The 15,779-nt window shown below is 40.0% G+C and overlaps 1 protein-coding gene across 1 annotated transcript in view; it reads right to left on the bottom strand.

The window, feature by feature from the left end:
* ARHGEF9 (Cdc42 guanine nucleotide exchange factor 9) overlaps window positions 1-15,779 on the bottom strand; it is a 28,653-nt gene that overhangs the window by 6,836 nt on the left and 6,038 nt on the right. The window contains exon 3 of the mRNA XM_008058688.2: window positions 8,872-9,003. Coding sequence (XP_008056879.2) covers window positions 8,872-9,003 — 132 coding nt within the window. The remainder of the gene's footprint in view (window positions 1-8,871; window positions 9,004-15,779) is intronic.

Genomic DNA, 15,779 nt, shown 5'->3' with positions numbered 1-15,779 from the left:
ATCCACTCACCTCAGCCTCCCAAAGGTGCGGGATTACAGGCTGAGCCACCAAGCCTGGCTTACTTATATTTAATAATGTAATGAGTATTGGTAAATTTGCCACCAAACCCAAAGACATCCTCCAAACTCAAGGCATCCTCCATCCTAAATCCCATGCTTATCATTCCCCTGGTTTACTTTCAATATAGTTTTACCTCATCTGTATCCACTCCATTTAAAAACATTGCCATATAATATTTAGAGATACAAAAATGTACAAAAATTAAAAATATATGACAATGATATATGCCAGATTCAAGAGAGTACACAGCAAAAAATGGGAAGAGGTAAGAGAGAAAGGGAAAGGAAAAGAAGCAGAAGAGGGAGGGAAGGAAAAATATATCTGTAATGAATCTGTTCTTAAGTTGCATAAGTACATGGGTATTCATTATATTCTTATATTTTTGAATATCACATATTTCATTAAGTCAAAACTAGGAAACAGAGGGATGAACGAAATGACATATGGGTCTATGGAATGTCAGAGCTAATAAATCTCTCAAAGTGGTGGCCTTTCAGTCCCTCTTCCTCTCAGTGCTGCCCTCAGCTGTCTATGAGAGCACATTCACTTCTGGGACATGTGGTGTGACTGAGTCTGGCTGAGGAAGGCCCCTGTAAGCCCTGTCCTGACAGACATCCTTTACCAATAGCCTGGGTTCTTTCTGGTCATTCGCCCTCCTGTCTGCTTGTATATGGTCTTACAGTCAACCTGTCAGAGTCAGACATGCTCATTAATTTTTATTAACATCATAGAGTTCAATTAAAACATACTCATTCTACTTAACTGCCTGGCATGCATCACTTCTTAGTTGTAGGCTATCTGTAAGAAATTTTTCCTTGGCCACCCACATTCTCAATCCTAACTCTTCAGCTCTGCAGTACACTGGGATTTTCAGTAGGGCTGGGGAAGCCTGTTTTGAAGGATTACCAGCACAGCTCTGTCAATCTCAAAGCCGCAGACTGGGAAGTACAGATGATGTTGAATTGTTTTGCAAAATAACCATTATATTCCTCTTTTTCTTCCCACAATGATTGTGCATACAAATAAGATAAGAGTACAGATAGATTCAGATCTGTTAGGTGCCCCCAGCATTAAGTTCACAAGAGAGGAAGAGGTCCGCTATATACAGAGAGCCTGGGTTCCTTTTACCATGTTGAAAATGTAAAAACACTGTCCTGGTCAAAAGTATGAGTAGCTCCCATGCTCTAACTTCCATAATTCTTAGAATCACTTTGTGTGACACATGCACAAAATGTGGGCCCTATCAAACTAATCTAACTACAAAAGCAAGACAAGCAAGGAGAATGGATAGACGTAATTTATCTTGATCTCAGAAAGGCTTGAATTCTGCCTTATAATACATAATATAATACATACAAACAGGGAAAGCCAGATCTGGACCACACACCCTCAATGGACCACACTGTCTAAAACACAGGTAGCCTCAACTTCCTTGTTCCTGACTTCAGTCTGCAGCTTCCTTTCCCCTCTGAGTTGATATCACAATCATTGTGAGTCTTAAACACCTTTGCTAGTTTCCCAAAATGGAAAGGATGGGCATGATCTTGGAGCTACATTAAAAGCATCAGTTGAATCTTCTATTTTTTCTTTAGGTATTTACAGATGACAGAGAACTAGAGAGAATTTCTGCTTTAGTGACAGGGGTACAGGAATAGAGAGATATATTATTCATATTCTCCCTTTCTTCCTGGGCCCCCAAAGGGTTGAATATTAGTTTTCAGGCATTAGGTTAGTCACAGGCCAAGTGTAGAAATGTGATAGGAATGATTAAGAATGATCTACTTAAAAAAATAATTAAAACAAAATGCATTTAAAAAAAGAATGACCTACTGGTTCAGGAAGTCCAATCAGAAAGAGTAGCTAAGGTCACAAACCAGCATAGAAGATAGGAAAGAATATGATGTAGAGCTTAAAATCTTGCTGTTTAACCTACTAGCTATATAGTCTTGGACAAACCACTCAAACTCTCTGAGCCTCAATTTCCTTAACCATTAAATGAGAAAAGGTATCCTTACACTGTAGACTGGCTCTAAAGCTCTAATATAAACATGCAGTTTCTAGGACATGAAGCCAGCTTTGCCTACCAAATATGACTCTGAGCTTCCTTGTTCCTGGGTCAGTGATTAAGAACCCTTTAGAAAACATTTTGACAAACCTGAAAAAGATCTTATTGTCACAATTAGCCCATTTATACTTTGCAAATGAGTTAACAGTTATGAGTAAAAATAAGTCAAAACAAGGGTAACTGAATATTTTTCAATTTACATAGCTAACCCACTGTCTCTGGAAATTCTATATAGTCCTTCAGGGTAGGATGGAATTTGCCACCTACTCACTGAAATAACAAATCTATACTTAGACTCATATTAATATTTCCTCCCTGGTCAACCATGCCTACTATTCTAATTCTTCTAGCTTTCTGGTTCAAATTCACACATTCTTCTTCCCCCAAAGAAGCTTTCCCTGAATGCATGTTGTGGCTCCCTTTCTCCAAATTCTAACACCAACTATTAAGACCCTTACATATTACACGCTTGTTACTTAGCCACTATGCTGCTTACAACTTTTAGTTTTGTCTTCCCAATTAGGCTGTGAATAGCACTCTGCCTTACTAATCTTGCCTTATTCAGTTCTCAGAGAAAAGCAGCTGACAATGCCCTAGGGATTTCTCTGGTCATCTTCTGTACATGTCAAGGGGACAAAGCCCTCTTGAGCCCTGATTGCGTATGATCCTGTTGGGACCAGGCTGCCCACATGCTACTTGTTAATGGTGGTCTGAGTTTCTTCACAGGGACATGGTGAATAGGTGCTCAAAACATGATATTTGGATCATAACTTCCCTGCCTAGTGGAGTTTATTATTTCTAATAAAATGCCAGCCTTCCTCTTTTTCCTTTCCATTCATCAGAGTTTAAGGATATTAAGGGAGCTAGTGCTTATCTAGGAGGGTCCTAACAGTTTACAGATAGACACCAAGGCCCTGGACCTGGCCTATGGCCAGGAGGAACCTAACCACTCTATGATATTACATAATTGAAATAGCTTTCCACTATTTACATCTGTCCTCATTGGGTATTCGTGGGGTTTAGTAAGATACTGCAGGACATTTTGTACAAATGACAGATGCTGCAATCTGGGGAATGCAACTGTTCATGATTGCAGCCTGCTTCACTTGTTTGTCAGTAAGGTCCAAGTTTTCCCTCCAAATCTGGGGAAGGCATGCGGGGCTGGCACTGGATTTATTTTTGCTCCCTACTGTATTCTAGCATCTAGAGTGCATGCTTAATAATCACAAAAGAATAATAATAACAACAATAATAGGAACAGTGAACACTTCAACAGCATACATTATGTGCCAGATACTATCCTACATGCTTTACGTTAATTAACTTAAATAATCCTCACAATAATCATCCAATGTAGGTACTGTTATAACCCCATTTGATGAGGAACTATAGGCATACAGCAGTTAAGAAACTTGCCCAGTAATAAACTGGCAGAGTTGGGCTTTGAGATCAGGCTGACTGGCTCTAAAATCTGTACTTTTGTTTAAACAATGTACTATATTGCCTCTCAATAAAAAAAAAGTACTGAGTGATGATTAATAACACTGCTCATACAGTAATAGCTAACACTTAATAAGCACTTAATATATTTCAGGCACTATACCTGCACTGCTTCATTTAATCCTTACAACCTCTCTTCCTTGTAAATGCCATTATGATTACCATTTTGTAAGTGAGGGGATAATTAAAAGCACAGGTTTGCCCAAGGTCACACAGCTCATGGGGAGAAAGAAGACTGGCCCTAGCACCCGTGCTCTTAATCCTATACTTCACTCTCCTCTACTCCTTCAGGTGGTTCTCTCCTAGAGCCTCCTGAGATGTGTTCTACTGTAAACCTGATTTGACATTGAGGAAATAAGGATGAAGTTAAAAAACTGGCCCAAGGTTAGACAAGATAGTAAGAGACAGAGTAGAATCTAGTAACCAGGTGTTCTGGTTTCAAATGCCCATCTTCTTTCTGCTCTACCCCCATCTCTGTTGCTACTGTATTTGTGAGTTGTCCTAAAGAGCTCATCCTCCAAGTCTGGCCCTTCAGTGCAGAAAGAAATGGTCCAAATGCAGAAACTCCTCTGAATAGAAGTCCTATGCCCAGTATTATTACATGCTGTTTAGTTCTGATGCCTTAGGATATGGTAAAAGCAACAGAAGCATAGAGCACTTACAACACAAGAAATAACAGACCATGTTCAGACAGGCACAACTGAGGATAGAGAATGCAGGAAAAGGCTGTTTGGGGCAACTGCATGGCTGCAGGAACATTGAGAAAAGTGGATTATTGAGGAAAGGGATTCTACTTCTTTCCATAGTAAATAGTGAAAGAGAAAAATAGATCCCCCAAAGCATCAAAATGATTTCCAAAATAATTATATCAGGAAGAAAATAACAAAACATATGCAAACCTAAAATAATAAGGCAATGAGACACAAAGGAGCAGAGACAGTCAGCAGAGAGGATAAGAAAGAGAACAAAGAGTCTTATCTAGATTTTTTCAAAAGAAAAGTGACAAGAAAAGTGAGGACAGCAAAGGTTAAAAAACAGGTCACGTAATTAGAAGTCACTGGTGTCTTTCCCACCTACTATAACTGTCATTTTATAAGTACCATCACATGTACACACACACACACACACACACACACACACACAATATCTCTCTCTCCCTCTCGGAAACAAGCTACAAGCTGAATACGTGGCTCAAATTGTTCTTAGTTACTCAATCAATCCCAACTCCCAATGTAACTGACTGGGAAGTTGGGTCACCTGATTTGGGAGAGAGATCAGCTAGAGTGCTTCAATGTCTCCTGTACTACCTTTGGAAGATAATCATCCAGTCCATATTTGGTACATCTAATGATGAAGATCCCACTGTCTTATAAAGCTGCCTATTTTTTTGTTGGGGATGAGGGAAGACTGAGATTAATAAGCACCTATGAGGTGCCAGGCACTCTATAAGACATGTTATATGCATTGATTTCATTTAATCTTCACAACAATCCTGTAGAGTAGTTATTATCCCCTTTTAAAAAGTGATATAATGGAGGTACAGGAAGCAAAAAGACACTTGCTTGAAATAATATAGTTAGTGAGTACTGATACTAAGATTTGAGGTCAAACCACAAAGTTTATGCTTTATTACTTCACATTGCTTCTGTCTACAAGCAAACCATGGAAGAATCTGAAGTGCCAGATTGAAATCCAGATACTCTTTGTCCAATGCAATACTCTCATCAACTAATCCAGATACTGGCAAACTAGAAACTGTGTTTTATGATATATGATTTGCTCTTTAAAAAGCAATGCTGAGCACCTCTGTCATCACTGCATCTCTTTTCAAATGTTCACAGGCTATTTAATAATTTATTACAGAATTCTGACAAGCTCAATGACAATAATGACATACTGGTTACTAGTGTAGAAGCTAGAGTTTGCTTATCTGCATTTAATTCCTGATCTATCACTCATTAGCCATGTGTCACCTTGGAAAAACTATATAACTTCTCTGTCTCTCTCTTTATACATCTTTAAAATGGGAATTTAAAAAATGAGAATAATAATAGTGCCTACCTCATAGATTTGTTATGAGGACTGAGTTAATATATGTCAAGTACTTAGAACAAAATCCTAAAGGCACTCAATTAATGCCAGGTCATTATTTTATTGTCAATCTACATTTTCTAGAATATATTATTTTCTGTTTTGAAAATTGGTATATTTTCCTATTTATAGTGTTCTCACAGATCTCCTAGAACTCATAATTCTGTCCAGATTACCTATAGCAATTCCAATGGGGATATCTTAGTATTATTTCAACGCCCAGGAATACATATATTTTAATTACATCACACTTAAATTCTGTTGGACTACAAGCCCCATGAAGGCAGAGCGGGTTGGCACAGAACAGGGGCTCAATAAATACTTACAGAATGAAAGAAAAATTCAGAGCAGTGAAGTGCTCTCTTACAACCTTGAATCCTTTGGGCTTTGATTCTCTTTTAGTCAAGCTTATGCTCTCTTTCCCTTGACAGTGAAATAATTTATATTATTTTGTTATCAGTAAACCATCTGCCTCAAGCAGGGGGCTGTCAGATTATCATTTCTTCTTTCTTCTTTATTTGAACAAATCTTTAAAAATAATTGATATTAACGTAAGCATTTTTCAAGATAAACTCTGACTCACTCAAGGATCCATAAAATTATTTTTGTCATTCCTGTTAAATATCGTATCATATGTAAAATGTTATATATTATCTAGTCACTTTGCCAGGAGCCCTTGTTTTCTTCTTTCTAAATATGAGCTCATCAGAAAGCTTAATGCAGTCACATTTGATTATTTAGCTTCCTTGCCCCCTTTCTTCCTTAAAAATGATTAGTTAGCTTTTGGGCATTTATGTAAATTTTGTACCTGAGGTGAGTAAGGTAAGAGCCTTACTCATCTCCTCCTAATCCAGGCCCTTCCTCTTTCTTTTCTTCGTGGATTTCCTTTGTCAAGGGAATCTTTACCTCCAGGAAAACTTGTCCATTCCTCTCAGCTATATCTCAAGAAAAGAGTTTTTTGTAGTATTGGCAAAAGGTCCCTAAACAGCCAAGCAGACGAAATACCTTGTCTCTTTGCATACCCACTTTTGGCCCCATGATCATTTTTCAAATGTTTACCCACTCTTTGCTGAATAGAAAGGCCTATTGTAGATACCAAATAGAAATCCTCAAAACAATTATCAGATAGTTTTAACAACCTTTGAACAATTAGGCTGTTGTTGCTCATGCTCTTGGAAGTCAGTGTCAAAAGACCCAGCTTTGTGGAATTAGTAGCCTTCATATCCTAGATTCTAGGCTGGCTTTGCTTTGGGAAGAAAGCCTATAGTTATTGCTATAACAAGAAAGCTCCCTTCTGAGGGAAGCTGTGCTTGCTTCAGGGTTTCTCTTGTTTTGGTCATCCCTGTTGCCTGCTTCCCATGCCTTGCCAGCTTTGTTGGTTTGAAATCCCAGCCTGGCCTTGCCTTACAGTTTTTCCTAATCATTGGCTCCTACTAGCTGGCTTAGAGTTGACACATTACTGCATCTTAGTCTTCTGCTGCTCCTGCGTTCCTAATCTGAGCCCACAGTTCATCTTGTTTCTTCCCCTTTATTCCTAGCTTTTGACTCACTATTTTGTGTCCTGACTGTTAGTGCTATCTCCAATAGCCACTGCTTTATAGAGCCCAGTTTACTTAGAGAAACCCAGTTTCACAGTTTACTTAGAGAAACCCAGCCTTGGCTGACAAATGCTCAAATTAATAGGGTCTGGGTGGTGGGGAACCCTAAAATAAACCAGGTTCCTAATTGGTTACTGTCTCTCTGTATGACTACTTGGTCTGAGCACAAACATACTTTAGTAGAAAAAATAGGCACATGACTGTTGGTGACATGACTGATATTCTAAGAATTTCCTTGGCTGCCTAAATTATCCCTCAAAAATCCTGCCTCCTGATTTTATAGAAGTCCCGGGAAGAACTGGGGGAGCTAAAAAGAGGCACTGGTTTTTTGGGTGAGTTCTGGATTCATAAAGTGCTCTCTTCAAGGGTCAACTCCAGACTGAGGTATTTATTAACCCCATTAACTGGATAGCTATTAATTCCAGAGGTGATATTTGGAGCCTATGGCCAAACACTGAGGCAGTCTGACTCTAATCTCAAGTTAATTTCCCCCTCAATCCACTGTCAAAGGCACATGGATAAAGATTTAATGCAAGATAAGGCATACACATACACACATAGAGAGAACAGGGGCCTTAAAACAGGTATGTGGTTCATGCAACAGCCTGGAAAAAATAACAATGTTTATTTACCCTGGTGCTTCATAACTTAACACTCCCCTTCAGAGGCATTCACTACTGGATAAAGGACAGAACAAAGGGACTGAATGGTGGTAAAAGAACCAAGGGTAGGAGAGTAAATTTGGAAAGGCACTCTAAGCACTTTTTGGTTTCTTCCTCCTCTTTTACTTTCCCTGATCCCAACTTCTTTCAAGTCAGTCCCTAGAGCACAAACTGGTCTGAACTCACTACCCTGAGGGAGAAAGTGAGGAATAGGGATCACACTGAAAACATATGCCACCCTCCCCACATCCACCAAGGAGAAGAGCCCAAGAAACCAACAGTCACAGTTTTTCAGGAGTTAGTGACAAGAGTAAGACCTCTCCTCAAATGGATTACAAAGAAGAAAGGGTGGGGGAGGGCAAGGTTGGGAGTCGTGGGGAACCAAGGCACCCTATGTAGAAAATGGGTACAGGCATGGGAAAAATTTCTGTATCACAAAGTTACCTACCTGTACGTGCAAAAGTAGAGGCCTCTTGATGGTTCCTAGGGCAAGGAGGGGTCATTAGAGTGGAAATGAGGGAAGGTACTCAGGGAAGCTACTATTTGCTAACTGAGACAGAAACATTTAAATGTTTTTGACAACTGGTACAAACCAGCTGACTATCAGCTCTGGGTTGAAAGAAGTGAGAAAGAACACTATGAGGGTCATGAGGGAAAAGGGTAAAAAAAATTCCAAAATGTATCAACTTAAGAGTTTCATTTCCCACAAGCCAGTCTTGCCTATGATATTCATGCCAAACTAGTGCTCCTGATATTGAACTGCTGCCAATCTCCTGTCTGTTTTTCCCTTAGCAGTTTTTGCCCACTTTATTGGTAGCCTAGACATGATGAAGAAGAGAGACTGCTGTCCCCTTAGGTACCCATATCTCTCAGGAAAGAAGGGGTTGGGGTTACCTTCTTGCAGAGGACCATCTGGTGGTCAAACAGGAAGAAGACCCGCTGCTGGTTGCGGCCGTAGGGTTGGTAGATCCAGGCCATCTCCCCAGTGTAGATCAGCTCCGAGCTCCTGTCTAGGATGTCCTCACCCTGGGAAGGACATGTGATGATGAGAAGCAGCCAGGCAGGAGAGATGATACCATTGCCTGCCTGGAGGCACCCAAGGCTGAGCATAGACTGGGGCAGGAGTAGGCCACAAAGGACCCGGTGAGAAAGGAGGGAAGGAGGCTTCAAAATGCTTTAACAACTCCATAAGTAAGACCCATTTTCTTGTTCACCTTAAGGCCAAATGAGCCCCACCATCCAGGACTGCTACAGTTTCTCTATACCAGTTATTTTCTGGCCCAGCTACCATGAGTCTTTCTGACTCTATCTCATTCCCCCTCTCTCTTCTTCTCTATAAATCTTTCTTTCTGCTCTAGTCTCTCAATCTCTGCTTTGGTCTCTCAGTCTTTTTCTAATACTTGAAGAGTAAGTTTCTTGCTGCTTCCCGTATAAGTAGAAGATAACAGGGGAGGATAAGAAGAAAGATGATGGGGAAGAGAAAGAAAAGCCATTCGTTCTCTTATAATTGTTTTCTCTTTTCCTCTCAGTGTATTAAAATCTACTGATTAAATAAGAAATGTAACAATCACATATTTCCTTGGTCTGTTTTTCAGAAAGCCTGAAACCACTTCCTACTACATAGAGTCAGACACACAAAAAATACCAATACATCTGACTCCTAGTCAATTCAATCCTCCAAAGTTCCCAAGTCCCTCATTTCCTTTATGGCAACCCTGATAGGTCAGAAGTATGCTAGGGAGTATGTCAGATGCCAAGCCATACTTGGTCCCTATCCTCATAAAGCTTACATTTCAGTGGAGGAGATTAATGCAGGTGTGCTCAGAACTCATGGAACACAAAGCAAACTACATCAAAGCCATGGGCATAGAAGTTAGTATTCAAGGGCCTATTTGAAGATAGGGACAAAGAGCAGTGGCCCAGAATAATTACTATTTCCTGAACACCTATACGGGTTAGATATTATGCTGGATACTTGCATTCTATCTTAGCTGAGCCCTGCATTAGCCTTGAGAGATAGATAATCTTGCTTCCATTTTAGTTTGAGGTACAGAGAGATCAAGTGATAAGCCAAGGTTGCCCAACTAGTTAGCTACAGATCCATGACCCAACCCCAATCTCCGCGGCTTCAGAGAGGATGCTCACTTCTCCAACTACATTATACTGGGTCTATGTCAGAAAGTCACTGGAGGACCAGTCTCTTCCTCTCTCTAGGTTTGGTTTTTCCCACCATTAAACAAGGTACATGAGAATGGTCTTTATGATCTTAGCCCTATTACTCTGATGCTAAGATCTCAGCCTTGCACATAAAAGTTTCAAGGAATGTTTAGAGATGGGATCAAGGCATCCTTCCAGAAATAATCAGAGGCAAACACAGCCCAGGCAGGGAGAAGGGCATCTGGAAATGGTATTCTCGGGCATATACAATTTTTATTTAGTCTAAATGATGGGAAAGGAAGGGGGAACTCAGTTAAATTATTTTCTGATAACAGAACACAAAAGAAACTCAGAAATACTGCTTTGACTCCAGGCTCCAAGTTTAGCCTCAGGATTACTCAGGAACTAGGTGAACACTTCTAGAGGGGCTGACATAGCACAGAACCACTGGATGTCTGGCACCAGGAGAGGAAGCCCTCAGGATTAGGGAGCACTATATGACTTTCCTGTTGAAGGGATGGTAAGTTGAGAGTGGTGTGTATCTACCACATTCTACGCTCATGCAGGCCAGGATGATGTGCCACAGTCTACTTTGAATATGTCTAAAGTGAAAGAAAGTCATAATAAAAGGGCCAATGCCATCAAAAGATGGGCAGAAGTACTTTTAAAGGTGCCATTTGATAAACTGTGGGTGATCAGACCAGGAAAGTTATTCAGTATTATCTGGTCAATCCAATGTAACAGCCAGGGACTCCCTAATTCTAAGTACTTGACACATTATCTTCAAGTACAAAATCTTAAAATCATACACCTCTATGCTCACCAAAAGGATTGACCTTGAACAACACACATACCCTCTCTGTGTCTCAGTTTCCTCATCTTTAAATTGTGGATAATAACAGTATCTTCATTTGAGAGCTGTGAGGATTAAATCAACATATATAAAGTACTTAGGAAAGTGCTTATAAGCTCTACATAAGTGATAGTTATTATCCTGACTTTTACTGTGTGCCCCAGGTACTATAAATATCCTGTCTCTTAGCATTCTCCTATGTATCATTATCTTCAATAAGGGATATACAGTTACTACCCACAAAACCAGGTCAGCAAAATTTGAAATAATTTGTGCAAAGGGGAAGAACCTAGATCAGACATCCTTCTAAACCCATGCTCTTACCTACCAAACCACATTAGAATGATGACGCCCTTCCCCTACCAACCCAGTGCAACAACCAGCTGTCCTGGAAGATTTCTAAGGTGAGAATCTCAAAAGACCTGGGTTCTGCGCCCAATGCTGCTATCAACTCACTCTGTGCTCTTGGAAACTAGCTTAAACTCTCCCGTATTTGTTTCCTCATTTGTAGAGTGGGGATAATACAACAGTTTCTGTTTGACCCACTAAATATGGCTGCTTGAAACCATCAAATTCATGCATGCAAGGGGGCGGGCCCTCTCTTTATTCAGAGATCTTACTCTTGCTTCCTCTGCCCCACGTGTACCACATATTTCTGTCTTGCCCCCAAAAGTGTAATTCTTTCCACTGCTGCTGCCACCGGCCTTCTGTTCTGTTCCATTCCTCCAGGATTCTACTCATAGGAACTTTGTCCTATTCACTAATGTATTTGCAGAACCTAGAATGAGGCCTGACACAGAGTAAGTGCTCAATAAATATCTGTTTAATAAATGTATCATTGAGTGTTGAATGAATAGTGGCTACCAAAAAGTACCCAGAGCTGTCTTGGCAGCTTATCCACCTCATTTTCCTGGGACCAGAGCTTCAGAGAAGAGGCTTCATTCCATTCTAATTCAGATTCACCCCATTCTGCCTGACTTCATCTCCATTCTAATTATAGGCCAGATGATATGGAACTGTGACCTGAGTAGATCCAAGGAAAGAAGGGCAAGTGAGATGCCATTCTTTTCATTCAGTTTATTTTCAATGCTGTCTACTGACAAGAAGGCAGGGAAATATCAAATCCATCTAGCCCCACATTTGATCTTCTAGTACCAGGAATATGCCTTATAAAGCCACCTTAGCCTTTATAGATGCTTTTGCTGCCTCCATTATGTTGTTTTTTTTGTTTTGTTTCTCCCAACTTCTTTGGATTCAATCATCCAATGGTAAAACAGGTCCTTGGGTATTGCAGAACTAGGCTGAGAGAGGGGTGCCACAAAGAGGAAATCACAACCACACACAACCAAGCTCCCAAATATGAGCTACAAATTGGGCTCCTGCTAAAAAACCTCCAGGAAAAAAAGAAACAAATTAAAAATAAGCAGTCAGGGATCTATCTATCTATCCCTGGCTGTTTATATATACACATATATATGTATCCATATACATATATGCACCCTTTTCCTTTCTTTCAAGTGGATTTAATGAGAATTAAAGGTGGTAAAGTGACAGCTCAACCAAATCCCAGCATCAGAGAAATTAGAAATGAACATTTCCCAAAAACTACCATCCCTGGGAACAGGTTCTTTTCCCTGTTGTTCCCCCAAACTGTTCTAATGTATTTATAAACTACTTGGAGGGATGGCTGATACTTTCACTCACCCATTTATTTTTCAGAAGTCCTGGGGAGGGGTAAAAGGAGGGGTGCTTCTGGAATTCTAGTCCTCATACAATGGCAGGGGGCAGGAATGATAGCTGGAGTTAGGCAAAGAGACACAGAATGTTCATGGAGTAAGCTGAGAGAATATAATGCAAAGCTTTCTGCTCTCTAGCCGGATGCTCTGATTTACTGAGCAAGCACTAGTTGCCTATATGCTAACAACTCTCCAAATTCCTCTTCAAGGGAAATTAAGTTTGAAGATTTCTCCTATTACTCTCCTTTTTCATCTGACAAATTAAGCTGAAATTATCATGTGGACACTTTTGACAGTCGCTCTGTTTGTTCAGACATCTGGGAGAAAGGGGGTAGCAGAGACAGTAAAACATTGCTTCTTTTTCTTGATTTGCAAGGCTTGTTTAACTGCAGCCCTCAGCAATCTGGCATAACCTTTCTCTCTGTCTGTTCAATTTCTTGGGAGGGTGGAAACAGACAAAGAACCTACACCAGAGAACCAGTGAAGTTGGGTAATCTATACCAAGAGTCATGTAGCCATGGAGTATCCATGTCTTATTGCTTTCTGGGAGAGATTTCCCAGCACTCTCTACCACCTGACTGGGATTTCGATCCCCACCACCACCATCACCAATCAGGGTAGTCTTACTGCCTTATTTAGATATAGATCCTACTATAAAAACAAGTCACTTCAGTATCACAAAAAATAACAATTAAGCTGTGAGAGGCAGAAGGTTGAAGGAATATGTGGTACAGTAGTGAAAAGAATACCACACAAGAAATCAGGAGACTAGATTCAAGTTCTAGCTTTATCATTGATTTGCTATGTGGTCTCAGTCAGGAGCATGCCTTTCTCTGCTTCTCAGTCTTCCACCATTATTACAAGGTGTGTAAGTATGAGTGAGTGTAGGAGAGTATGTGTATGTGTACATACACAAGAATGGTCAGGAGAAGTCATCTAAAAGCCCTAGTGACTCTGACATTCTAGAAGTCTTTAAGACCAGGTATAACAAACATAACAGACACTTTAGGTCTGGCTTTTGAAGTGTACTCATTAGGCTTTACTAGGGAAAAGACTTCCTAGAGGGAAACCTCCCTTGAACTGACAAGTTCCACAGTGACCCAAGAGTCTGAGAAGAGGACCATGAAGAATTTTTCTTCTTACCAATTGCTATAAATGAAATGTCTGTATCCTCATAAAATTTGTAAGTTGAAACCTAATCCCCAATGTGATGGTATTTGAAGGTGAGGCCTTGGGAGGTGACTGTGTCATGAAGACAGAGTTATCATGAATGGAATGGGATTTGTACTCCTATAAAAGACAACCCAAATAGCTCTCTCAATCCTTCTACTATGTGAGGACATAATGAGAAGACAACAGTCTATGACCCAAGAAGAGGACTCTCACTAGACACTAAATCTACTGGTTTCTTCATCTTGGACTTTCCAGCTTCCAGAACTGTGAGAAGTAAATGTCTATTGTTTATAAGCCACCCAATCTATGACATTTTGCTATAGCAGCCCAAATGAAGCAAGACATCAATTTAGATGAAGAAGGGCTTCATCAAACAGGAGGGTGAAAGGAATATGCAGATTTGGATGAAATTAAAAGACCAATAAGTCATGCTAACAAAGGAAGTAGAAACTGTTAATGTTGCCTTTTGTGGCTCCCACCCAATCACACAGGAAATTTCTTCTGAGATTATGAGTCTTTAAATCATAGCTCAGTGCTATCAAGTTTGGTGTTACTGTAGATACCTGGGTAGGCCAGGGAATTTCAAACTATTTTTGGTCCCTTATGCCCCTGCTCCAGACTGGAGGCTCAGAGCACACAGAGAAATTAAAAGGTCTTCTAGGCATTGGGAAGTGAGTTGTTCCAGAGAATAGTAAGACAGTTGTTGTTGGTCACCTGCTCTTACAGAAAACCCTGAAAAGGGGAGAGAAAGAGGTCTGCTAACCAACCATAATTTTAGTGTGCCTTAGAGTTGATAGGATTGCTAGAAGTCATTTGGTCTAGCTCTCTGCCTCTCATCAGACAACTAGCCAAAACACAGTTGACAAAAGGGAAAAAGAATACATTATTTTCTAGTAAGTCTGGGCCAGTCCTCCTATAAGCAAGAGGGTCTCTTTCTATAGATTAATTCCTTTCTCTACAATTCAAAGAACCACTGCTGTTCTACTCTTATATGGGAATATTACCCTCCAAACAGGATCTAAAAACACATCAGCTGATCAGAATTTTGGTCCTTTTCAGCTATCTACATTAAGAATGTAGCAGAATAAAATAAAGACTTTTTTTCTGGAACTTGGTTATGTAGCTGTGTGAGGTTGATGTTTAGTCACCTTGGAATGGGCTACACTATAAATATAATTTATCCTAAGAGATGTTAAGACAGATACTCCCTCTTAGTCACTGAAAATGACACCTGAGTTGAGGCCAGTGTATGACCACAAGGATTAAGATTGCCACTCCCTTCCTGATTACATGTCTAGCCTCTCCCATATGATTATGTTAGCCTATGGACTATCATATTGAACAACTTAGTCCTGAGAGATAAATGTGAAATGGCATTACTACTGGTTTTCTAGGAGTGGAAGGTTTTAGTAATTTCAGGTACTGAAGGTTTTCTGAGCTTAGGAATGTCATGGCTGTCTGCAATAAAATGGAAGGTTGTCAATAATTTTTTTAAAAATAGATAATTAAAATAGAATTTGGTTTATGGATTTGGCAGAGATGATGGTCATGTTCTGAAATGTGCAGGCTTTGATTGTCCTAGTAGATGTGTTAGGGTGAGGCATTCCCATCAACAGAAAAAGTGGTTGGCTGTCCTACATGGTTGGGAACAAAAGAACCAACCTTGTATTCTGTGTCTGAAAGTAAATTACTATGTACTACTTCTCATCTAAGTGTGCATCTAATGGTCATAAATTCAGAAAGAGCTTTGAAAGGTTATTGAGTCAACCCAATTGTGTCTTAGCAATACCCAAATAGATGAATCTTTCATTTGTTAATGAAGTACTGGCACAAAAATATCCCAGTCTTCTTAGAAAGCTAATCCAAGTACCCAAGAACTCTAA

This window comes from Carlito syrichta, unplaced genomic scaffold (assembly GCF_000164805.1).
Source record: "Carlito syrichta isolate Samal-C Ts95f unplaced genomic scaffold, Tarsius_syrichta-2.0.1 Scaffold303587, whole genome shotgun sequence".
Classification (NCBI taxonomy): domain Eukaryota; kingdom Metazoa; phylum Chordata; class Mammalia; order Primates; family Tarsiidae; genus Carlito; species Carlito syrichta.
The sequence above is the reverse complement of the archived record's forward strand: the minus strand, read 5'-3'. Positions and strand labels throughout refer to the sequence as shown.